Source organism: Protopterus annectens, chromosome 5.part0 (assembly GCF_019279795.1).
Source record: "Protopterus annectens isolate FY-2018-M chromosome 5.part0, PAN1.0, whole genome shotgun sequence".
Taxonomy (NCBI): domain Eukaryota; kingdom Metazoa; phylum Chordata; order Ceratodontiformes; family Protopteridae; genus Protopterus; species Protopterus annectens.
Genome location: NC_056735.1, coordinates 1631286061 through 1631313202, shown reverse-complemented (window position 1 = coordinate 1631313202; position 27142 = coordinate 1631286061). Strand labels below are relative to the sequence as shown.

The following is a 27142-nucleotide window of genomic DNA, read 5'->3' as shown; positions in this document are numbered from 1 at the left end:
GAGGGTTCTGATTATGAAGTAATGCCCTTCTCTGCTTATGAGGATTCAGATGCAGAGGAATCTATTACCTCTGCCTTTCCTCCAGAGGATTTTTCTTTTCGGGGAAACCTTACATTGAGGGCATTTCCATTGAGAATGCCAAGACTATCCTCAGTCCAAAAAGAGACCCTGAGAATTTCTAGACTTGCCATAACATAGGCCTTTGCAGTACCCCCAGTCCTGTAAGTTGTTTGCCTTTATGGAATCCAGTCTTAATCCTGATGCTTTACCCCTTGCTCCTAGGAAACCAGACCAGTACTAGAGTACCTGACTCTCTCAAATTCCTTTTCAAAAATCCTACTGCTGACCCAGAGGTCCTCTACTGGGGACCTTATTTGGTATCCCAAAAATTCATAAGGATCTGCATAACCCATCAGTCAGGCCCATTGTTTCTTCACCTCACTCAGTGACTGAAGGTATTTCTCTGATGATAGATATATGTTGAATCTTATAGTACAAAAAAATGGATTTTTTTCTTAGACTCCTGGCATTTTCTGGATAAAATTAGGAATTTCAATACAGCTAATTATTTTGATCCCAGTAAAGATATTATATTTACTGTGGATATTCAGTCACTATTCACAAGCATTCCACATGATCAGGGAGTTGATTGTCAGACAGCTTTTGGGATCTGTTGCTGACATCTTTAATGACAACATTTTTGGTTTGTGTACTCTCTTGGACCTTGTGCTTAGTAATTATTTTTTGTTTAATGAAAAAAATATATAAACAGAGTAGCTATGGGGGTTACCAGCGGCCCCAGCTTACGACAACCTCGTGCTTGGGTGGTGGGAACATAGTATTTTGAAACCGATTTTGAAACAGTACAAGGTTGTTTTTTGTCATTTGTGGACGACCTGTTTTTTTTTATTTTAGAAGGTAATATGGATCAAGTGAGTGCTTTCTGTGACGGTATAAATAGTTCTGATTATTTTGAAATTTGTTAGTTTAACTGTTCATTTTTTGGATGTTACTTTAACATGGGGTATACATAGAAGTAAATTCAATAGCAGCATTCACAGAAAGGAAACTTTTGATCTTAAGTAGTTACTTCATTTGCTCTGCAACCTGTGGGTATCGGATCCGAGCCGGCAGCTTTCCAAGCTCTGAGTTCCTAGCTCCTCCCCCTACCCATAATCCCTTGCTACCAACCATATTACCTCCGATCGTTTTTTGCCGCGGCTGAAGAAGCTTTCCCTTTGAAAAGCTCCTGGCTGGGTGAGATCGTTGGTGGTTTATAACCTTTTTCTGGAGTTTATAATCTTTGTGTGTGTGGTCTTAGCCCCTTTTTCGATTCCCTTTTGTGCTAGTTTAGTTTTGGTGTAGTTAGTTTTTCTTTGTTCACTCCCCCTCCCCCCTTAGCGTTTGGGTGTGTGTGTGAGTGCTAGGATGTCGGAAGGGCCTAAGGCCGTTTTTTCTAAATGTACTGAGTGTTGGCCACAAGCTTTCCCCAGCTGATGGCCACACTCAGTGCGTTTTGTGCCTGGGGGCAGCCCATCTATCAGAGGCCTGCCAGATCTGTGCAGCCTTTAAACCCCCGGGCAGTTCGGGATAGGAAGAACAAGCTGATCCTGGCGGGAAAGCTCCCCCAGGAGTCAGCTTCTTCTTCCTCTCCTGTTTGGGCTCTGGCTGCCTTGGCGGCCCCGGCGCCTTCTGTTCCCGTAGCTCAACCCGGGACTCAACCTCCCTCTTCGGGTTTGAGCTCTGAGGAAACTAGTGCCTCTTCTGCTAGAGAGAAGAGGCACAAGGATAAGGAGGGACATAGGTCCCATAAAAGGCGGGCTGAATCTCAACCCTTGGCTCCGACAGCTAAAGCAGCTAAGTCTCCTTCGAGGGTCTCCGGATCCTCCTCCTCCTCTCGGCACCGTTCGCCTAGTTTCTCGCCGGAGGAGGATCGGTCTCCCTCGAGGTTGTCGAGGCGGCCCTCCCGGCCCGCCTCGACTACCTCTTCCAGGTCAACGAGAAGCATCTCCGAAGTGGATATGGATCGGATGATGCGTCGGTTCTTGCAGATCCAAATGCAGATGGGGGTGCTCTTGCCTCCCCCCTCTGGGGGAGGGGGGGGGAGTGCGGCCCCCATGTTTGCCCCGATCACTCCTTCTCAGACTCGTTTTCCGATCTGAGTCATCGGATCTGGGCCCCTTCGGACCCAGGGATTTGTCGGTGCCGATAGCGCTGGTCTCTTCGCCGACTATGCCCTCTAGCTTGTCTGATCCGAGAGAGTTGCCGTGTCTTCGGAGCTGTTTGCTTCGGAGCGCACCTCTCTCTTGGCGCCGACTGAATCGGCTCCGACCCCGATCCCTTCCTCGGAGCCGAGGAGATTGCTCTGAGGCTGGCGAGGGCGGTTCTCCTTCGGCTTTTGAGGTAGTGGAGAGAGGGTACTGTCGAGGTCCTCCAGGTCCCCGGTTCGGGCTTCGGATCTACCCATACCCCCACTGTATGAGGGTCTGTCTTCCATCATCCGACCATCGGGACAGCCTGCCCAAGCCCTCCAGCTAGTTCCTGCGGAGGAACAACAACCCGTGGACGAGCCCTCTTCAGATAGCCCCACCGAGGAGGTACCTCGGAAACGTCTTTGTAAAAGGAGGCACCTGGACTCCCCCGAGTCAGTTACCATCGACACTGACTTAGATGATAGGGAGGGTTCCCCAAGGTCACCCCCTGAAGATGTCTCCTTTGTAGACATCATGGAAATGTTGCGTATTAGAGGGGAGTGATCTGCCCAAAAACCTTCCCTTGATGAATCCGTGTTCCTGGAGGCGTTTGAGGCAGGCCCGTCTACCTCCTGGGTGTCCCCTCCGGCCGACCCCCTGGTGGACTTAATTACCACCAGGGTGTGGAAGGAGCCCGACACCGTGGAGCCAATCCCTAGGCGTCCCGATAAAGTCCTAAGTCCCCCCACAGATACAGTAATGGGCCAAAGGAACCCCCTGTTGATGCCATGTTGGTGGCGGCAGCCACCAAGAAAGAACTCGCTCAGGAGAGTTCTTTGGTCCACCCGCCAGATAAAGAATCTCGAGCGTTGAACCGGATTGGGAAGCGGATGTTTGCTTCAGCGACTTTTTCCATAAGGGAGCTGAACTATATGGCACATACCATCAGGTTACAGCGAGACTTGTTCAAGGAATACGCTGCAGCCCCCCCCCCCCCCCCCGGAGTCCATGTCGGTCAGAGACCAGAATGTGTTTGTGACGCGAATGGCCACTCTGAAATCCATCTCTAATACGTCTATGCGGCTCCTCTCCCTTGCTACGGAGGGAGCCGCTAGAGCTAGCGGAGCAGGGGTCGTCTTACGACGTCACACCTGGCTCCGTCTTTGCGACTTCGTGGATCCCTTCCTTCGCGAATGCCCCCTTTGACGGTTCTGCTCTTTTCGGCAAGACCGTTCGCGATACGCTGGTCCAAAGCGAAAAGGACGGGAAGACGCTGTCTGCCGTCAGAGTCCGCTTCTCTAGTCCCCAAAGATCCTTTTCCAGGAATCAGAGGGGACAAAAGAAGCTGTGGTTCCGCAAGTCTCAGCAATCCCATCCAGCTGCGGACCACTCGTCCTCTAGAGGCAGAGGAGGACAAGGTGGACTCCGGCCCAGAGGCAGAGGGGGGGCCGCGTAATTTCGGGTCTAGAGAACCTTTCTCGGACAGACCTGCGCAACAGCCCTGAGGGCTTGCCCGACTGTCCCTCTCTGGAGACGGTCAGGGGCAGTTGACGGAGCACCTGTCGAACTGGGAGTCCCTTACAACGGATCGATGGGTGCTCCGTATCATATCCAGAGGTTATTCCATTCCTAAGTCTTCCCCCCCAAAACCAGATGCCTCCCCGATGTCCCACCCGATCAGAGGGAGGCAGCGGCTTCAGAGATTTTGAAGCTGCTAAGAAAGAGCCATCCAGCCCGTCCCCCCAGATCAGTCCGGATTGGGTTATTACTCAAGGTTCTTTTTGGTGCCAAAGAAAACCGGGGACCTCAGACCCATCTTAGACCTTTCCGCTCTGAACCTGTTCATACCCAAGGAAAAGTTCCGGATGGTCACTCTCCAATCAATTCTCCCCCTTCTGCGGGAGAATGACTGGATGTGCTCCATAGACCTCAAGGATGCGTACAACCACATCTTGATGGACAGACGATCCAGGAGGTTTCTCCGCTTCCGGCTCGGAGCCAGTCATTATCAATTCAGGGTTCTTCCATTCGGCCTCACCTCAGCCCCCAGTGTGTTCACCAAGGTCATGGCAGTGGTTGCAGCCTACCTGAGACTTCAGGGCGTTCAGGTCTTCCCGTACCTAGACGACTGGCTCCTTACCACGACCAACAGGCATCAGCTCTGTGTGGCGAGAGATTACGCACTGACTCTAGCCCACTACCTAGGCATTTCAGTGAACTGGCAGAAGTCCTGCCTGTGCCCCACTCAAGCCCTGGAATTCATAGGGGCCAGGTTGGATACCCGAATCTCCCGAGCTACTCTAACGTCAGTCAGAGACTAAACAGCTTGTCGTATCAGGTGTTAGCCCTTCTTAGGAGTCCTGCTCCTCAAGTGGAGTTGGTCCTGAGGGGACTGGAGTCTGTCAGCAGTGATAGGTCTCTCCCTCCATGCCCGTCTGTGAATGCGAATATTACATTGGACCCTTCAAGTCCAATGGTCCCTCTCGTTCCACCCCTTAAACACGCCGATACCGCTGAGCAGAGTTTGCAGGGACTCCCTTCTTTGGTGGTTACATGTGCGGGAACTCAGAGAAGGGAGGCCTTTTGTGATTCCCCCGGTCGAAGCCACGTTGACCACGGACGCTTCTCGCCTCGGGTGGGGGGGGCATTGTTCAGGCAGATTCGTTCAAGGCACGTGGACTTCCCTAGAGACCGCATTGCATATCAATGTTCTAGAGATGAGGGCGGTGCTTTTGGCGTTGCAAGCTCTCCACGACCTTCTTCCCCTGGGGACTATTGCAATCCAGACAGACATGTCAGTAGTGTGGTATATAAACAAACAGGGAGGAACCAGATCCTATCCCCTGTGTTGAGAGGCCATGAGAGTTTGGGAATGGGCGATCTCCACCAACCGCTTTCTGGTAGCAACGCACATTCCGGGACGGTCCAACATAGCGGACAAGCTAAGTCGGGTGCTTCTCACTCCGTATGAGTGGTCTCTGAATCCATCTGTTGCGAAGCAGATCTTCCACAAATGGGGTCGGCCTCGCTGCGATCTTTTTGCTTCTCCTTTAAACACAAAATGCAGCGAGTACTTCGCAATAATTCCCCCCAGAGGGGAGACCCCCAGAGACGCTCTAGTCCATGCTTGGCCTCCCGGGCTCCTTTATGCTTATCCCCCCCTCCCGCTCATGATGAAATTCATTCAGAAAGCCTGTCGGTTGGGGAGCAGAGTTATCCTCATAGCCCCATTCTGGCCTCGACAGATCTGGTTCCCTTTTCTGCGGTCTCACAGTGTGGCTCCTCCATGGATTCTGGATCCCAGTCCAGACTTGATCTCGCATCCTGTGGGTTGCCCAACCCCGAACCTGGTCAACCTCAAGCTTGCAGCTTGGCTGATCCATTTCCAATAATGGCTAGGACTCCCGGTATCTCATCTCCCGTTAAGGCCATTCTGGTTGTGGCTCATAAGCCGTCTACCAGAAAACTTTACAACAGTAAATGGAATCGTTTTTCCATTTGGGCCAAAGACAAGGGCTTGGACCCATTTACTGTCCCTATTCCGACCATTCTGGACTTCCTCTCGTTGATTTTTCGGCAGGGAGCAAGTGCTTCTACGGTTAAGGTGCAATTGACGGCCATCTCCCATTTTCATGTGGGTGACGGCATAGGTTCCTTAGCATCTGCAAAGTTTTGCAAAACCTTCTTACGAGGCATCTTTCTTTTAAACCCACCTATAAAGTCTGTGGTCCCCCCATGGGATCTCACTCTAGTCTTGCAAGCCTTGACAAGTCCACCTTTCGAACCTGTGGCCTCGGTTCCGTTGAAGTTCTTGTCATGGAAAACGGCCTTCTTAGTGGCTATTACTTACTCTTACCTTATCTATTATTACTTACTCTTACCTTATCTTTCACAAGGATAGTGTCCCTCAGGACTAACCCGTCTTTCTTGCGTAAGGTTGCTTCAGAAGCTAATCTAAATCAATCGATAAATCTACCAGTGTTTTTTTCCAAAATTTCAGAACAAAGGAGAATACACGTTGCACAAATTGGATGTGCACAGACAGCTGCGTTTCTACTTGCACAGGACTAGAGTTTCGCAAGTCGGACCAGTTTCTCTTATGCGAAATCAGCCATGGGCAAAGCCATTTCCAAAGTGACTGTAGCAAATTGGATCTGTCAGTGTATTATTCAGGGGTACATATAGTCTGGCATGCCAGCCCCGGTTGGTATCCGTGCTCATTCTACAAGATCTGTAGCCACCTCAACAGCTTTTTGGTCTAGGGTTCCAGTGGACGACATATGTTCAGCAGCTACTTGGTCCTCTTCTCATACGTTCATTTCTCATTACAAACTAGATGTGATTTCGAGGAGTAGGGCTTCTTTTGGCTCCGCGGTGCTTCGGAATATCCTTCTGTAAGGACCACCCAGGTTCTTATAAGGTAGCTGGGACTCTGTCCCACAGGTTGCAGAGCAAATGAAGTAACTACTTCAGATATAGAAGTTATGTACTCACCATAACGTTCCATCTGAGTAGGTACTTCATTTGCCTGCAACCGACCCCCCCCCCCTGCCATCCCCCGAACCTTTCGAGATTTTCTGATCACCTTTAGAGTTGATTTTGTGTTATCAGGTTTGGTGAGGCAAAAAAGCCGATCTGAGGTAATATGGTTGGTAGCAGGGGGTTATGGGTAGGGGGGAGGAGCTAGGAGCTCTGATCTTGGAGCTTGGAAAGCTGCCGGCTCGGATTCGAGGTCGGATCCTATACCCACAGGTTGCAGACAAATGAAGTACCTACTCAGATGAAACGTTATGGTGAGTACATAACTTCTTTTTAATGGTTACTCAAGCAACCATCCCATTTTCATGAAAAATATACCTAAGGGACAATTTATACATGCGTCCCCCATGATCTCAGATGACACTGTTTTTGAAAATGAGGTTATATTTATTCACTGGTTGTTTTTACAGAGGGGAGATATCCCTTTGAGTTGCTAGACAAACTCGCTGAAGAAATCAGAAGGGTCACTGATCACCCCCCCCTCCCATTTTATTATATGGAATTAACCCCCAGTTGGCTGCTGTGCATTCCCTGGCTCTTGGCGTTTCGCTGTGCCCTACGCTTGTGATCCAGCCCATCCTGCTCTACCCTACTGAATTTTGATCCCTACTCGAAGGCCACAATACAGAAGCCTCAACTAAGGACTTTCTTTCAAGTTTTAAAACTACCTTCGTTTCCCAGCAAGGAACTTGTCCTGGAACTTGTGATCCAGCCCATCCTGCTCTACCCTACTGAATTTTGATCCCTACTCGAAGGCCACAATACAGAAGCCTCAACTAAGGACTTTCTTTCAAGTTTTAAAACTACCTTCGTTTCCCAGCAAGGAACTTGTCCTGGAAGTATGTGTTTCTCCTAACCTTGTAATACTTCAGGTAGTAGATACCTATTGGTAGGTCGCAGTGTGCCTCCCTGCCAGGTTAGCCTGCAGCCAATACTCCCCTACCCACCCCTTTGGTGTCCTGTGAATAACCCTCCCCTCCCTATCTATTTCTATACTTCACTATCTCACTGTCAGCTTCCTCCTTATTACTGATACTAAGACTGTGTTTCATTCTAGATAACTGCCTTCCAGCTGCCTCCCTCTTACTGATACTACGACTGTGTTGCTTTTTCCCTAACTGCCCACCAACTGGCACTCCACAATCTTCCTACTGTCTCTTTTACTCCTGCCACTCTCCTCCTCGTCTCACCTACCTTGCTCCATTGTACCTCTTCTACAACCCTCTCCCTTACTATCTCTCATTTGACTGCCTATCCACATTTTGTCTTCCACCTAGCTAACACCCATCTCAATCCTTCACATAACCTACTATCCTATCCAACTGTAATCCCTCCATATCCATACCCATAACTGTACTTCTCAGACTATCTTTCCACCTACTACACATCTCAGTAAACTTACCTTCTGCTCTCTCTCTTTTCTGATTGTTTTTTCACCACTCTTTCTCCTTCTCTAGGCTCTTCCCGCTCCGTTAAGCCTCTACGGGCTCACTCCGCTCCCCTACCCTGCCCCCAATTCCCACCCGCCCCCAGTGGTCCTACTTTTATACCTCATATTGACACACCCCTACCCAATCAGGTATAATCCCCTCTTTTGCCAACCCCTCCCTCTTATCTCATACCACACCCAACTTTCTCAGAACCCTCCTCCACACTACCTCTTAAAGTCTTTAACACTACTTTCCTTTCTTCTTCCTTCTATTTTCCTTTATCTCTATTGGTTTCCCTAACCTACACTATGTGGACATTATCTCTCCCAATATACTTTCAAATAACTATCTATTTAACACTCTTACCTCCTCTTGTGATTACTCATCTCCTAACCTCCTATGAACACCCACTCCCCTCTACTCTTGTGCTTCCCTCTAAGCACACCTCTACACCTAACTCACCTTCTACACTAACCACATTAAATCTTCCTACGATACCTAACTACATATCTACCAAACACCACAAACTTGCTTACCCTAAGCTAATTAAACATAGAAATAAAAAATATATTGACATCCTACATAAACAGTCCCAGCTCCAATATTTCTTATTGTTTCAATCACTATTAGATGGGGACATTCACCCTAACCCTGGCCCAAATAGCACAAACACTAATAGTTATATTAAACAAGACAAAGATTCTCCTATATCATCAAACACATATACCAACTCTCTCACCATAGCTCATCTTAATATACGTAGCATTTGTAACAAGATCTCTCAACTCCATGCCCTTTTAGATGTTCACCATTTTGATATCTTATGTTTATCAGAAACTTGGCTAAAACCTACCATTAAGGATAATGAAATTACCCCTCCCGGGTATAATATCTTTAGACTGGACCGTAAAACCAAAAAGGGAGGTGGCGTAGCAATTCTGTACAAAGCACAACTACAAATTAGTATTATAAATCTTAACCTTAGGACAATAATGCAGAAGTAATCAGCTCAAAACTTCAAATCAACCCTAATAAAGCTATTAACATAATTTGTGTATATCTCCCCCCAGGAAATAACACTAACACTCTAGAATGCATCCTGAGCTTGCTGTCAAACAACCACCCCCAAGAAACAGTAGTTCTAGGTGACTTTAACATTGATTGGAATTCATTTAATAGTATAAACCCTACATCCCACATAAACCTATATGGCTTCTCTCAACTCATTAACTGTCCAACCAGAACTGATAAATCCAACAACCATGAATCTATTCTAGACTGGATTCTGATTAATACTCCCCAACAAACCTACCAGTCCGGTACCCTTCCAGATGATCTAAGTGACCATTCTTTAACTTATGTCATTAGACACAAAATCAACCTAACCTTACCTGCCACACTTAGAACACTAAGAACAAAAAAGACTTTTAACTCAGAACATTTTCTAGCTGATCTAAAATATTGTAATTGGTCCTCATTGAAATATCTTCCCTTAATGAAGCAGTAGATTACTTTAACTCTACATTCTTATCAATTCTAGACCAACATGCCCCAACTCGTACCATCAGAACCAAATCAAAAGTAGCACCCTGGCTAACTAATAATACTAGGCATAAAATCATTATTAGAAATAAATCATGGTCAAAATGACGCACCACTAAAAATCAAACTGATCGTCAAAAATTTAGAGAGCTTAGAAACAGCACTAAAAGAGCTATCCTGACCGACAAAAAAAACTATTACCTTCAGCTGCAGAACATCACTAATAAGGAACCTAAAAAATTCTGGGCCAGTATTAATAATCTTCTGTCTCCAGGTCACTCCATTACACCTAATCCCCAGGACTCTAACCCAGAAAACCCTAAACAAACAGCAAATGACTTCAACTCATTCTTCACAAACACTATCCAAACACTAGCTAGTCATCTATCTCCTGATACCTCAAATCTTCCTCCATCCACATTAAATCCACCTCCTACACTCCAATTACAACCAGTCTCTACCTCCTTTATCACATCATTGCTCCTAAAGTTAAAACCCACCACTCCCTCTGCAGACAAACTGCCTGCAGAATTCTTACAGATAGGTGCCAAAGCCTTAGCCTACCCTATTTCCATCCTGATCAATAGATCTATAAAGGAAGGAATCTTCCCTCTATCTGGAAAATATCTCATATCATCCCACTACATAAAGGAGGAAACTCTAATGATTTCTCTAACTTTCGTCCAATAGCTCTCCTCTCACCAATCGCAAAAATCATGGAAAATGTATTCACAAACAAGTATTAAATCACCTTCTCAACAACAACTTACTTTCTAACTGTCAGCATGGTTTCAGACCCTCACACAGTACCACTACTGCTTTACTCTCCTTCACTAACTCCATTAACACTAACCGTAACAATAACTATCTATCTTCCTCTGTCTTCATCGACCTATCCAAAGCTTTTGATATGGTGAATCATAAACTTTTACTACATATCCTACAATCACTGGCTCTTGATCATCTTGCCTTGTCCTGGTTTGCATCATTCCTAGAAAATCGTCAGCAGGCAGTACTTTGGAAAAACTCACTTTCTAATCTTCTACCTATCTCCTTAGGTGTACCTCAAGGCTCTATCCTAGGCCCTTTGCTATTTTCTATCTTTATTAATGACCTTCAATCTGCTATCCCATATACTACCTGTATACAATATGGACGACTCAACTATAATCTGCTCTGCTAACTCTCATACAGAACTCCAGTCACTTACTCAAAAAGCTTTCAGTGCTGTAGAACAATGGTTCTCTTACCGCTGTCTACTCCTCAACCCCAAGAAAACAAAACTATTACTTTTTTCACCTACTCGTAAATCTACTCCACCTTACTTTACTCTTACATCCACTGAAGGAACACTCATCTCTCCTGACTTGACCACAAAACTATTAGGGATAACTATTGATAATAACCTCAACTTTGACCCTCACATCAACAACACCATAAAATTAGTTAATAAAAAAATAGGATCCCTTTACAGAATCAAACCTTTCCTAACACCCACAGCAAGGTCCACCATTGCTAGATCTCACCTAATCTCCACTCTTCTCTATGCTTCCCCCATTTACACTAATCTTTCAAAAACAACATGAAGAAACTAGAAACATCCTATCATAACATAGCTCGATTCGCTATTGGATCTCCTTTTAGAACTCATCACTGCTTGAACCTAAAAGAACTAGGCTGGATTGAACTTCCTAACCAACTTGTACTTCAACAGATCTTAATTGCTTATAAGATTCTATATCAGCCAACCAACACTTACTAGCCTTATTTCTCCATACAACAACCTGCAACAACTACGTTCCTCAAATAAACTTCTGATTAATATTACCAAACCTAACAATAATGCAGGCGTCAGTTTATTCTCCAACTCTGTTGGAAAAACATGGAATAAACTACCCTCTGATATCACTTCTTTAACCTCTTTCCAACTTTTCAAATTTCAACTAAAGATTTATCTCAATAAACACTGGCTTTGCTCCTGCACTAATCCTGACTAATGCCAACTCTTCTCTCTTCCATTACCCTTAAAAAAAAAAAAAAAACTATTTTTTATATTATCTGGTTACCTGCTATGATGTCATGTGAACTTTTATGCCAATGCATTTTGTTATCTGATTATATTATTGTTTTTATTTCTTATCTTTCTTATGTAACCATTTATGCCTTTTTGTAAAAGTGTACAACTGATGGAGCTTTTCTCCCCGGGCCTCTACTGAAAACGGACATATATCCAGTTGGACTAGCCCGGTCAACAAATGTAAAATAAAAAATAAAATAAAAAAATAAAATTAATACTAAAAAACAAGGCATTTCTGGAGATGTAAATATTAATTTGAATAATAAAACGTATGCTATCTCCTGTGCTTTGGACATGTCTGTAGATAGAAAAAGTATAAGGTCCATTATAAATAAAAACTGGAATATTTTAAGGAGGGGTTTTGATTTACTTCAGGTTATTGGTGATGAGCCTAATTTTGCATATAAGAAATACTCATTGTTTAAAAAAAACTGTTTACAGTTTTATTCCTTTACCAGGGGTAACCTTGACACAGGGAGACACTGCAAGGGACTGTATAGATGTTTTTTGTGCTTCTTGTAGATTTATCTTGGGCCCTTATGTTGAATTGCCCCATTTGAACAAGACTATTCCCATAGATGTGATGTACAACTGGAACACTCGTGGTATAGTTTATATTGCAGTTTGTTCTTTCTGTAGTGAGTTTTACATAGGTATGACCACAAGGAACCTTAGTAAAGGGATCAAGGAACATTATTATTGTATTAAGACTAAAAACATTAATAATGCTCTAAGCATTCTTTAAAATGTATGCGGTATAAAAAGTTTTTGTTTTCTGTCTTGAAACATGTAGAGAACATTAGGGGTGGGTCCTTTAAGGACTTTCTTGAGCAAAGAGAAACTATGTGGCAGCTAAGGTTAGGAGCTGACAACCTGGTGTAAATGACTCTTAATATTAAATGTTTTTTTTTAAAACGGAAGATTGAAGGTTTTAAATGATTTTTATCAGTTTGATAAGGTTTTGTATTCTGTACCTTTAAATTTTGTCCTTTTTTAATTGGATTCAGTTAATGGTTTGATATACAAGTAGTAACTGTTGTATGTTTAATTTATTTTGATGGTCTCTTGGAGACGAAAGCGACATTTTGATCTTTGCTAGCCTTTGGTGATTTCCTTTATTTTTCGGCCTGTGTGGTGGTATATTTGTATTGGTGTTTGGTTTGCTGCTACATACCTTGCGGATTTGTTACTTTTATGTAGAATTTTGTTTAGGCTGAAGACCTTCAGAACAGACCAGAGACATTGGAATCCTGCATGTCATGACAGCTTTGCAGTCATGTGGTACATAAGCAGTGGGGTCAGGGTTGCCAGATTTCCAACCAGCCAGGTAGGGACAAAAAAAAGTGTCTCACGGCAAGTGAAGACAAAAAAAAAAAGTCTTTCTTTAATGCGGAACAGAGTTCCACATTAAAGAACAGTAGCTCTGCACTAAGCACAGAGCTTCTCGCGGTTAGCAATTTTTGATTGGCCCGTATACCGATATACGGGCCAATCAAAAATCACTAAACATGGAGCTACTTCTGTTGAATGCGGAACTGCAATGTTCCGCATTAAACACGAGAAGCTCCGTGTTTAGCGATTTTTGATTGGCCCGTATGCCAGGTATACAGGCCAATCAAAAAAAAAACCAAACAAAGCGGAGGCTGGCCGGGATTTAAACCGGCAGGGCGGGACTCGGGATCAGGCTGCTGATCTCAGGACAGTCCCACCCAAATAGGGACGTCTGGCAACCCTGAGTGGGGTACGCAATCTTACAACTTCTGCAAGCTAGCCATGTAAGGTTGGAAACAGGCCTTGCAACACAGTTTGCTATTGAAGGCAGTCTACATACCAGCTCACTTATGCAGGAGGACCTCATTATATGCACATGAATGGGTGCTAGTTAGAGGTGAATTCTTTAAATTTATGAACAGATGAAGTGTAGCAGTAGACCACCTATTTTCTCCAAGCAACAGGCAAACAACAGTTCTGTTTCAGAGCCCCAGACAGGTATGCTTGGACAGTAAATGCTTTCTCCATAGATTAAATGAGTCTGTTTTCTGTCTCATAACCTTACTCCCTGTGGTAGTTCAGATGTTGGGAAGGGAGATTAAAATTTATCCTATTTGCACTATTTTGTCCCAGGCAATACTGGTTCTTTAATTCCAGTAGTAAGGGAGAGCCATCTACTGTTGCTTTAACATGTGAATATCTTTTGCACTTCAGAAAATTCCTTAATATACCCTATCCCAAAATATCCATGCTTGTACTACTAGCTTGACTACGTGACTTGACCATTGCCCACTGCTTCTTCTGAGGATATGCTAAAATTTCAAAGAAGCTGAAAAACTAAATGTGAAGAAGTCATTACTAGCTAAACTGGATGTGGCAGTGATTCTCCTGTGTGTCTGACTCATTACTTTGGTTTAGTTTATACTTCTGTATGTCATTTGCTACTGTGTGCTTGCCTGTAGAAACCCCAGTCGTTATCCACCCTCTGGTGGCACTGTCCCTTGAAGACATACACATGGCCTTTCCAGGAGAGTGAACCCCAGTTTAGGACCTGAATTTTGTGTTGGAAAAGCTAATAAATTTCTGGTCCATCTTTTTCTCTACCTTTAGAATTACTTTGACAACAGTTTTTCATTATAGCTTGTAACCTCTGCTAGAAGATCCCAGCACCCCTTATAGGCTCAATTCAGAATCGAAGGCCTCAATGTTTATATATTTTATAAGAGTCTCTGAACTACAATCTCATGTGCAAAGAAACTTTCTTGCAGTCGAGAGCGACCCTTCTCATTAACCCCTCCTTTATGCCAAATGTTGCTGCAAAAGAGGCATTGAACCAAACTCCCTTTTTTTTCCAGTGGTCCCCATAAATAAAAGGGAACAGGTCTTACACTCTCTAGATATGCACTGACCATTGAGGTAGGACTAAACTAAAATATTCAGAAAATTGTTTTCCACTGAGGGGTCAAAGAGCAAACTGGTTCCTGTCAGAAGAATGAAGACGCATTGTCGAATGCGTCTTTGTCGAACTGTAAATGTCAAAAATGCTAAATGACGAAGTGGCTTTTAAGCAAATTCTTTCCATGGGAAAGAAGTCACTTGGCCGCTTCCGTCACTTTGCCATTTTCGGCACTGTAGTGCGATCTCGAAGTTGGTTCTTTTGTGGTCGATACACCAGCATTCGTTCTTTTGATTGTTTGTTGTTATAGCATAGACCCATGCAAACACATTGACCGTGCCAAAACACTTTTTCAAAGTGGCTAACATATTGCCTTAACTTTCACTATTAAACACATGATGGGAGGTTGCAAGAAGAAAATTTCAGATCTCGTCTAACAAGGGGGTGGGCACAGCAGCCACCACTGATTTTCCTGAAAGGTGTTAGCATGCAGAGTATTCTAAATCCAACCACGTGGTCCTTGGTTCACTCCCTCTTAATCAACATGTTAATTTTATTTCTGGGACAAAGGCTGGGTTTATCCACTGCTGTCCTGAAGGTGTGTTGCAGTCTTAATACAAACCTGTGAGCTAACCAACCCTCTGATTAGAAAGGCTTTGAGAATCTTTTCTTTAAGTTATGACTGCAACAGCGACCCATGAAGGACATGATACAGTTGTGTAGGCAGCTTTCTTTAGTTGTAAATGTTTGTGGTTGCTGTTGTAGTCTTGTTAACATTTTTCTGCTGCAGAGGGACTGAGAGGCTGGGTGTGGATACTTTGTGCACCTCTCCCCCTTCCATGATTTACTTTGTTTCCCTCCATTCCTCAAGAAAACTTGTGTCCTTTGTCACAGGCTGCACCCAGGGACAAACCAAATCAGCATACCCTAATGCAGGCATGACTCTGTCTTTCTTAAGAAGGAATCCAACAAGTCTGAGCCAGATCCACTCCTTATGCCGGTATGTGAAGATGTTTGAGGTAAGACAGCTTAAGCCAGTCATTTTAGTTAGCTATCTTTTCAGAGCTGGAGAATGACAGAAAATCTTGCATGTAGTGGACATTCATTACTTGCAAAAAAGATTTCAAGGAAGCAGACTGGTTTCTTTTGTGGTGGGCATTTAGTGGCATCTTTGACTAAAAATACACTTACCAAATGGCTAGCCAGTTGCAGCAGCTTGTGCTGTGACAAATATAAGTGTTCAGAATTGGTAAGTCATCTGCTTCTGTTAGGAATATTTCTGCCTAGAATGTCTGTGAAGCTGCTAATTGGATGTCATTCACACATTTCAAAACTGCGTGTAGGAGTAGAGCTTGATTTCCACTGTACGTTTACAGGACAATGTAGATTGATCCTCCTCTGTCTGGTTTTGGGTATTAATTTGCTTCATACTGTTGACTTCCCCTTCAGCACCGATCATCGTTACGAATGCTGTGCACTTGTGCGAAGGTACTCATCTTAACTTTAGATGTTTTTTTTAGAGCACCATTGCTGTAGTCAGGGATCCCACCCTCCTAACTCTGGTACTTGGAACTAGGCAAAAGAACAGTGCTGCATTTCTAAAATTTTAATAGCTACTGTAGATGGGTGCAGTCTTTATAATCTGGATTTGAGTTTGGTTGTGCCATTGGACAGACTCCTGGCTTTGGTGTGTTTTTTTTTTTTTGTTCCAGATTGTTTTCTCTTGGTTAGATTTGTTTCTTTGTTTAGGTTTCATTCAAATCGACATAGGCCATACCAGAAGACTGTGTGCATTAGTTGTATGACTTAATTGAGCCTGTGTTGGCACAAAAATGAGCAGAAGATTGCAAATGTGCTGTCTTCTTGTTCTTAGCCTCTGGACAAGTGGGCTGCCATGTTTCCTTTAGGATTGCTTTGTTTGGTGTGGAAGACTGTTATCTTGACTTATTCCATTGTGTTTTATGAATTCCCTGCAGTGAAGTTCATTCTACTTTGAACATTTGTGTAGTACACAACTATACTATACAAGTGAAGTGAATAAACATGTTTGAATCTGAGAATGTTTTTTTGAGTTTTTTTTAATGACATCATTGATATTCAACAGGAGATAAATCAGAAGTTAACTAATCTTGTTTTCATTTTTACAGTTTGTAGTACTACTCTGTGGGTAGGTCAGCTAGACAAGCGGACAACCCAGCAGGATGTTGCAGCACTGATAGAGGAGTTTGGAGAAATAGAGTCTATAAATGTAAGTATGTTGAGCATATCTTTGCTGTTTTTTTACAGCTTTGTTTTACTGTGCATGTGTTTTCATGTATGAGTTTTTGTAAAATTTGCAAAGTTAAGTTGAAAGAAGTCAACATTGCAGACGACTTTGTACTATGTACTTGCAAACCCTCCCAACTTTAATACCTTTTGAATTTATTCTTGCAACCATGTATGGACAAGATTTACTACTCTTTGGCAATCTGTCGTTGGTTATCCTTGCTGAATTGCCCCAATCATGTGATTTCATTGCTGGCTTTAATATGTAACAAGTTGTTTTGAGCCACCTTGTGTTGCTACCATTAGTAGGGGTATCTTACTGATGACCCAGTCTCAAATTAGTTTGTTTTAGCCAGATGCTGTAGTGCTGTGACATCTCATGCTTGTATAAGGGTATTGCCTTCACAGTGCTTTCCCATTCCTTTCTGCTTTTACTTTATACTTTTAGATCATGATTCTGTTTTTCATTGTAGGAAAGTCCCTATTTCAATGCCTAAAAACATGTGATGTTCATCGTGTTGCCCTGCTGCAGTCATCACACTTGGGTTATCCTGCCGTCAGGCGGTCCCACAGTCGGCCTGAGTTCCAAAGTCTTGGTCCGGCATCGGTTGCTGTCGCTTCTTCCCTGACGTCAGTGCGCCAGGGGTATATAAGAGGCATCCAACGCCATTTTCTTCAGTCTTACTTGCCGCGCGGTGCCAGAAGCAGAAGCAGTTCGCAAGTGCCGGTCGGCCGACACCTGAGATTTTCGATTCGAATTTCAATTCGAATTTCAGTCCGAAGTCTTCAATAAAGCTAAGTACCCCATTGGGGAACCTTTTCTTGCCTCAGTCCGATGTCAGAAAAAGTTAATTGCATTTCTTGTGGGAAGCAAATACCTCATAAGGACTTCCATTCCTATTGTATTCCTTGCCTAGGTCCAGACCACGACGTCACAGGTTGTCTGTTTTGTGCTAGGTTTATTAAACGAACTATCAAACGCCGTTTTGACTTCGCACGACATTACTTTGGTAGGAGATTTAATTACATCATGCCGTTGGAGCGGCCGACGACTGGTATGCATAAAAAAACGCAAGGATAAGGACAGGCAGCCTAGGAACAAGCCAGACTCCGAGGTCTCTGTTGGGCCTGTCGCCGGTTCTCCGGTTTTCAGTGAGGCGCCTACGCAGCCCCTGACGACCGCAGAACTGGAAACCCAGACTGGAAACCCGGATTCTCAAGCGGAGTCTATTAGGCTGACACAGCCATCTTCATTAGGCCTTTCTGACACCGGAGCAGAAGTAGACCCCGGTGCAGTGGAAACACCTTCGGTTGCAGAAGGTGTCTTCAGACAGACTACACTCACCATTAAATCTTATGCTAAGCTTAAAACTCCTTTAAAACCAAATAAGACTGTACATCAGTCTACAGTTCAAGGCCCCATGCCTAAGAAACAGATGCTTAAGATGGCTGAAGATTTGATTACCCTAATCAGGGGTTCCCATCCCCCTCCTAATAAAAGACCAATGCATGAGGAGGATTATGCTTCCTCTGACCAGGTTTCAATTTCCTCAGATTCTTCTGAGGAACAGGATTACACTTTTCCACCTTATGAAGACTCTGATGCTGAAGACTCTATTCCCTCAGCATCTCTGATGCACACAAATTCCTTTCCTGACCCAGAAACAATTTCCCAGGGTCCTAAGGGAGCTAAAGCTTCTATGGCTAAAAATCCTGTGCCCTCTGAAAGGGATTCAAGAGCCCTAGATAGATGGGGAAAGAAAATGTACACCTCAGCAACTCTGGCTTTGAGAGCATTAAATTGTCACTTTCACATGCTGAAATATCAGCAATTCCTAATGTCTCAATTAAAATAAAAAATGAGCACACATACTGAACAGTCTGAATTCAAAGAAATGCAGGATCTGTTGCATGCAGCTGAACAGGTGGGCAAACATACTTTACAATGTGGATTTGATTCATTGGAAGCTTCCTGTAGAGCAGCTGTTACTGGCTCTCATACGTAGACATGCTTGGTTAAAAGAACAAACCCTTCCTGATCATGTTAAAGCAAAATTATTGGATGTACCTTTACAGCAGGATGTATTATTTGGTGTCAAAGCAGAAGAGGTTTTAAAGAAAATGGAGGATAAGGCAAAGTCTATGCAAACGGTCAAGGATTTTTTGCAGGTACAACCCCCTCGTTTCAGCAGAAATTGGCCAATGAAAAACTGGTCCTTTCCAGCTTCTGACAGATCACAGAGAGGCAAATACGCCCAAGGGGCAGAGGCCAGTCACAAGGCCCTTACAAACCTCGCCAATGGGGTACTGCTACCCAAAAAGGAGAAGACAGGCCCCAAGCTAGCAGAAGACAAACACAATGACTCAATCCTCAAACTCTACCAAGCAAATCTCTCCTGGCAGCTCCCTTGGGAGGAAAATTAGCATTTTTTGCAGACAACTGGCACATCATCACAAAAGACAAATGGGTCCTAAACATTGTCTCTCGAGGATACAGATTCCACTTTCATACCTTACCAAGGATAAAAGGAATGCCAAATCTGCCACCAAATCAATGGGCAGAGGCACAAAAACAAATTACAGCTCTTATGGACATGAGCCATTCAACAGGTACCTACACAGGAGCAAGGACAAGGATTTTATTCAAGACTCTTTCTAGTTCCAAGAAAGGACAAAGCATGGAGACCCATTCTGGACCTTTCAATTCTGAACACCTATCTGCAAGTACCAAAATTCAAGATGCTAACACTGTGCTTTTTCCCATGCTGGGCAAGAATGCTTGGCTAGTAACGTTGGACCTCAAGAAGGCATACCTGCATGTCCCTATCGGACAGAATTGCAGAAGATACCTCCGATTCATTGCAGGTTCAACACATTATCAAATCTCTGCACTGCCCTTTGGCTTATCTACTGTGCCCAGGTACTTCACAAAATGCCTGGCACCAGTAATTGCATACTGCAGACAGAGGAATTCAAATATACCCATACCTGGACGACTGCCTTATTCAAGCAGAAAGCAAGGACATTCTTTTAAAGGGTCTGGTATTTGTCAAACACCTAAGTTGCCTAGGGTACACAGTAAACGAAAAGAAATCAAAACTAGTGCCCTCACAAAACATAATATTCCTGGGCGCCAGCTTGAATACAACGGCCCAGATGGCTTATCTCATGCCAGACAAGCAACAGCTGACTCAATATTTCAAAATGGCAACAAAGACCCAACTCCCTGCAAGAAAAATTCTGCAGGCCTTGGGATTCATGGCATCTTGCATACTACTAATACCATTTGCAAAACTGCTTATGAGGAAATGACAATGGTACCTGAAAAGCGTATGGACTCAGCACAGCCACAGCTTGGAAACAATGATACCACTCATTCCCTGCCTTCAACAGGAGTTTCTATGGTGGGCACAGGCATGTCACCTCAACAAGGGTCAGCCTTTCACCTTACCCACAGCCAGGCAAACAATGACAACAGATGCATCAGATTATGCCTGGGGAGCACACATGGCAGGACAGTGCATTCAGGGCAAATGGACTACAGATCAGAGGCATCTGCATATCAATCAGAAAGAAATGCTAGCTGTATTGAATGCCCTAACAGCTTTCAAGGACCTCATACACCCAGGACAACTAATAATAAAGACTGACAATACCACAGTAATGTGGTACATAAACAAGCAAGGGGGCACACATTCCTACCCTCTATGCAGGCAAGCAATGACCTTGTGGAACACTGCACTGTCTTACCAGGTTCAATTACAAGCACAATTCCTGCCAGGAAAGAAAAACACATTGGCAGACGACCTAAGCAGAAACATCATGGATCCACACGAGTGGAAACTAGATCCACAAGTGTTTACAATGATAGCTCAAAAATGGGGACGCCCAGACATAGATCTGTTTGCAAGCCCCCAAAACTACCAACTTCAAAAAATTTTGCACAAGGACATTCCAACCACAAGCCTGGAAAGTGGTCGCCCTCTCATTCAGTTGGAAAACATTAACAGTGTATGCCTTTCCTCCACTGCCTCTTCTGGCAAAGGTACTGCTGAAAGTCAGATTAGAGAGGCCAGAAATGATACTTATTGCACAAGACTGGCCACGCCAGCATTGGTATCCAATTCTAAGGAACATGGCCCACGGCCCACCATGGATTTTACCACAAAATTCCTCACCTGCTCACCCAGCGAGACAATACGATTCTATACAGCCAGCCCAAGACTTTAAACCTGGCTGCATGGCAAATTCCCTAAACCAGCCAACACCTCTATCCATAGCGGTTATGGATGTCATTCTGGAGGCCAGGAGGCCCAGCACCAGGAAAACCTATTCAGACAAATGGAAAAGATTTTGTGCCTGGAACCAGGCTAAAGGTCAAAATCCCCTTGATCCAAACATTCCTCAGATTCTACAATATTTAACTGAGATGTTGCACAAAGAACTTTGCTTTTCATCTATTAAGATCCACGCCTCAGCAATTTCAGCTCATTACAACACGGATCCTCCTTTATTCTCACATCCACTCCTAAGACAGTACCTCAGAGGGGCTAAGAACATAAGACCGCCAAGGAGAGCACCAACACCTACTTGGGATCTCAACTTTGTTCTGGAAAAGCTTACACTGCCGCCCTTTGAACCAGCTTTTTCAGCTGATTTAAAATTTCTTTCATGGAAAACTGCCCTGCTACTAGCAATAACCTCAGCTAGAAGAGTCTCAGAGCTACAGGCACTAATGGCAGTGGAGCCTTTCCTCATTTTTCGTCAAGACAGAGTCTCTCTACGAACTAACCCTTCCTTTATGCCAAAGGTGGTATCCAGTGCGGCCCTAAACCAAACCATTCATTTGCCCACCTTTTTCCCTAAAATCCCCAGAACAAAGGAGAAAGACTCCTGCACTCTTTGGACATTCACAGACAATTACGTTACTACTTGGATAAAACTAAGGCTTTCAGAAATTCTGACCAGCTCTTTGTAGCCTATGCTACAGGATCACAACGAAAAGCCATCTCAAAACAGACCCTTTCTAAATGGATAGGGCATTGCATACGTTTCTGCTACACGCATCATGGGAAACCGGTACCTGCTAACATTAGGTCCCACTCCACCAGGGCTACAGCTACATCAGCAGCCTTTCTCAGGGGAGTGCCAACCAAGGATATTCTTGAAGCTGCAACTTGGAGTTCAGTGCACACCTTCACCAAACACCATCACTTGCCTCTATATTCTAAGGCTAGAGCTGGTTTTGCTACTGCAGTTTTGCAGGGCCTACTAGCTTCTTCTAACCCTGTTTAACTCCACCTCCCATCCTTAGCTTTGGGATTTAACCCTAGTGTGATGACTGCAGCAGGGTAACATGAACATAGTACAGTTTTGTACGTACCATAAATGTAGATGTTTGAGTGTTCACCCTGCTGCAGTCCAGGTTACCCTCCCTCCATCCCCTCTGAACTAGCTGAACTTATCTATACCACTCTATCCTATTCAACCTCTGTGGTGTATTTGCTTGTGCCTAAAGGTATTGTTTTATTTTTATCTAGCTAGATATATATATATATATATATATATATATATATATATATATATATATATATATATATATATATATATATATACCCCTGGCGCACTGACGTCAGGGAAGAAGTGACAGCAACCGACGCCGGACCAAGACTTTGGAACTCAGGCCGACTGCAGGGATCGCCTGACGGCAGGATAACCCAAGTGTGATGACTGCAGCAGGGTGAACACACTAAGATCTACATTTATGGTAGGTACAAAACTGTACTTTATTGTGACTATATCATCGTCGAGAAGCTGCACCACAGCTGCCTTTGTAAGTGGAGCCCAGTGTGAAAGAGCATCACAAATGCCAGATGTTTACTTCAGATACAAGGCAAAGAGTATGTGCAAGAAGTTTTAGGCCTATTACACATCATATGAATTGCCAGCTCTAGAAGGCAACTGGCACAGAGATCAGCAGCCTGAGGTTTCGGTAACTAAGTATGAAGCCAGACATCAGCCTAGTGTGCTTCTTGAAAGCATGGTAGAAGTCCTCTCAAACGTTTTACTGCCTACTAGATGTTTAGCATAAGGATCATAGCTGTGTGTTCATTCTGTATTCCTTACTCATAGGAATTTAACTGTAGGCAAATGTTTATTCTTCTGGCCTGACTTGAGCTTTCAGACATCCCCCTCTGTAGAGAGACTGCAGTGGATGTTATGCTATGATGCCAAAAGGTAGAGCAAATCGCACCATTTTCTCTTTTTTTTTTACTTTAAATGGTGATATGTTATCAGTGCATCTGTCATTTAGTCTTTTCCATGTGACTTTCGGACAACAAAAAGTGCACTTTTGGCGAACCTCTTGTCTGAATTGTTTTGTAATATGATTGTACTGTGTTTGTATCTCATAAAAACAAGTCTTGCTTATTTTAACAGATTTTCAAGGTCCTTATTTGGTATCCCTGGAAATGACTGTGGATGCATAACACTATATCTGATGTCAGTTTTCATTCCATCTTCAACTGATGGGTTTGGATCCGATCCCTCCGATCCAAATCAGCCGTTGCTAAAGCTTGTGGCACCCAAAAACTTTTGATCTTCTCCCATAATGCTTCAATCCCAAGTATCTCAGATCTCATTTGCTACTATTCACGAAAGATGTGGTGATCGTTGCACTCAAACGGATAAGTTTGTAAAGGTTTGATTTTTGTATTTGTTCCTAACGAAACATTTCTAATTCTTGTATTCCTTCTATTCTTTTATCCCTTACCTAAACATCTGCCCTTTTGATGTTTATTCTACTTAAAATATCTCTTCCTCCTTCCGTACATTTTTGTACCTTCAAATACCATCGTTGGTATTCTTTCCCTTTTTTCTCTACACATTATAGTTTTACTTATTACCGTTGCTGGTGAATTCTTAGCATCGGATCTGAAGCAAAAGAAAAGACATATTGGATCAGACTTCTTCGGATACGATGTATAAGCCAATTTATCCACCTAATCCATCCGGTATTCTTTACCTTCCAAGGAATAGATACTTCCCTTCAGTAGATCCAGTTCCCACCAGGGTTCCCCTCTTCCTTTTTGGGGAGACCTAGGTCCCCTTCAGAATTTTCCACACTCTTCCAGGAGCTTAAAAGATGATGTGGAGAGTGTGTCGAAGAATTCTGTCGGCACAGACAGATGGGTACCCCTTCGGGTCAGGAGGTCCAATCATTTGTCACACCCCCTCTTCCAGTTTCTCTTCTGACTCATTCGAATATCTCTGAATTCTTGGATCCAAGCCATCTGGCTCTCTGACTCTGATACCAGGATACCTCTATCCTTGGATCCGAAGTTCGCTCTGCGCACTTGGGTTCAGTAGGATTCGAAGATTTGTCTGAGCAGAGGCTTCCCTGTCAGATCCGAGGAGTTGGAGTCTACTCCAAAGTTATTGGAGCTGTCTCTGCACCTTAGAGCCTCTGTAGGGGTTAGTTTGGCTCGGGCTTCTGCCTCTGTGTGAATTATCCTCTGACCAGGGAAAAACAATGGTCCAGAAGCTTGTCTTTCTGGATCCGAGGTCTGCCTTTGAGGCTGAGGAGGGGAGGCATTGTCTGTCTCAGCTACACAGTTCCTACTCCCTCAGATCCTCAGTCGATAGCATTGATGTCTCTGCGGTAGGAGTCTCAACCTTTTCCACAGGGACAGCCAGTTCTGAAACCCCATTCTTCCCAACTTTGGATATCACTGCCGAGCATCCCACTGATGAGGTCACTAAGAAGATGACATGCTAGAGGAAGCACTTCCCCAGAGGAGTCTATCACAGAAGGTACAAACTTTATTGAGGGTGAGGGGTCCCCACGGTCACCTCCTGAAGTCCATTTGGAGATGTCCTTAAAATCTTGAAACAAAGATGTCTGGAAGTCTAGCAGCCCTTCCATCTGAGGATTCTGTATTCCTGGGGGCTTTTGGCACTGGCCTGTCTACCTCTTGGATGACTTTTCCCACTGACGAGCTGATTGAGTTGATCTCTCTCAGCGAGTGTGGTAGGATCCTGACACAATTGAACCAGTACCTTGGAAACCTAGCAGAATTATGGCACCACTGGAGGACACGCAATTTTGTGGAAAAGGAGTTCCTGTTGATGTCATGGTTGTGGCTGCAGCCACTAAAAAGGAACTTGCCAAGGCGAGTGCCACTCTGTCCCCCCAACAAGGAGTCTCTGTCGATGGAGAGGTTTGAGAAGCATGTCTGTGCTTCAGCGACTTTCACCTTAAGGTCATGGAATTTTGTCACAGAGGGATTTAAGGAACTTTCAGATGTCCTTTTCGGTCTCAGGCGACCCGTCTGCTATAAAAAAGCTTAAGCCTGGCTGCTGTAGGTGCATGTGACGTCACACGCAGGGCCATAAACCAGGGACCATAAATGTGACGTCTGCACGCATAGACCTCAGAACTTTTAGCTGCAGATGATGTTACTTCGACTGCTTCATGCCAAAGACTTCGAAAGATAAATACCCCGTTGGGGATTTTTTTCTCTTGCGTACACTTGAGGTTTGTTGCTGTAGATCCCCCTTTAGCCAGTGTCTGAGAAAAAGAGCAGATGTAATTGCAGAAGCCAGGTACCACACAGACTCTCACGACCGGTGTGTTTTGCTTAGGAAAGGAGCACAACCATATGTCTTGTCTTATTTGTCAATCTTTTGTACCAGAGACCCTCAGCAGCCGACTGGCTGAGCTTTACTTGTATATAGAAAATCAAAGGCTAAAACACCTCACTCTCAGGATGGATCCCGAGTTGGCCACCCAAGCCGAACAACTGAGGAAAAAGGATATGGTTTCCAGGCCTTCTCCCAATGTTATTCTGCCATTTGATGTCCTGCCGGCTACTGATATAGGAGACAAGGGGCACCCGATTACTCCATTAGCTTCGATGGTTCCACTGAAAGAGGCATTTCTGCAGCCATGGAAAGCACATCCACGGAGTTGAGCCAGATGCCGGTCATAACCGATGTCGAGGGGGGACAGACACTTTGTCGGCCGACCGAGACTTCTCCTGTTCCAGCCCAGGCCTCACTCTCTAAGCCTACCCCTAAGCCCACACCAACAAAGAAAAATCAAAAGACTAAACACTTGAACCCCACTTCTCAAGGAGCTCCAGATTGGCAACCATTTACCAACTCACTAATGCAGGCCTTTATGGCTCTTAGGCCCTCAGGCCCTACACCTACCAGCAGTCCTGTGCTGAGCCCCAGGCCAGACTCTGCTTCCTCCCTACATTTAACCCCTTCTCTTCAGGGAGAGGAAAAAGAACCAGAGGACTCCTACTCTTCTGAGGAATCCATTTCCTGTGTCTCTCAAATTGCTTCAACTGTGGATTATTACTCCCCAGATGAAGACTCTGTTGAAGGAGGTTCCCCACCAGAGGATATTACCGTTGGGGAAACTATTACTAAAATGAGAGTACTTTAAGTGGGATGCTAACTTAATGTCAGATACCCAGAAAAGATAATGTTATGTTGTCCCATCTTCCCTCCTCCTTGCTGGTTGGGTTCGGAGCCGATCCACGGCTCCGACTCAGCCAAAAACTATAGCTCACAAGCTTCTTACTGGCTCGAGGCTAGCCCCTATCCCAGCATGCCTAGCGGTAGTTACACCCATCTCATTTGCCGCTTGCAGCATCGAGAGTACTTGTACTGGCTCAGGCTAAGTATTTTCATTTTGGCTTTGACAAAGTTTTTCTGAATTTAAATAGCTATTTTCTGTTAGTATAGTCTTTAGATTATGTCCACCTTAGGCTAGTGCCTTTGTAACCTTTCCGCTGCTGCCTTTTTGTTGTGGCCATCTTACTGTTCCTTCAGGCCTAAACCTTTCCTTGAACCCGTTTGACTTAGAGGGTTCTGTGTTTTTTTTCTTAGCTCCGTCTTCATTTAAGGGCCCCCTTCTTTCCCTTTTCTCCTTTCTTATATGAGCAGCCATTTAAGTTAGAGGCTCTCCTGGGTTGGGGGAGTTGCCATTTAACTTAGAGGCTCTTCCCTTTCCCTCCTTTCTCTTTCATCTTCAGAAAAAAGAATGTTTGTTCTTCGTGTTTCAGTGTTGCAGACATCACATTTGGGTTATCTGCCTGCAGGTAGCCCTCAGCTGGCCTGAATATCACTGTGTTTGGATTTCTGCATCGGATGCTGTCACTTCCATGACGTCAGGTCATCAGGGGTATAAAACATGGAG

At 44.3% G+C, this 27142-nt stretch overlaps 1 protein-coding gene across 1 annotated transcript in view; it reads left to right on the top strand.

Moving 5' to 3' along the window:
* Nucleotides 1-27142, top strand: part of LOC122802398 (SR-related and CTD-associated factor 4-like) — a 1636555-nt gene that overhangs the window by 1452783 nt on the left and 156630 nt on the right. The window contains exon 13 of the mRNA XM_044072023.1: nt 16815-16915. Within this exon, the coding sequence (XP_043927958.1) occupies nt 16815-16915 (101 nt within the window). The remainder of the gene's footprint in view (nt 1-16814; nt 16916-27142) is intronic.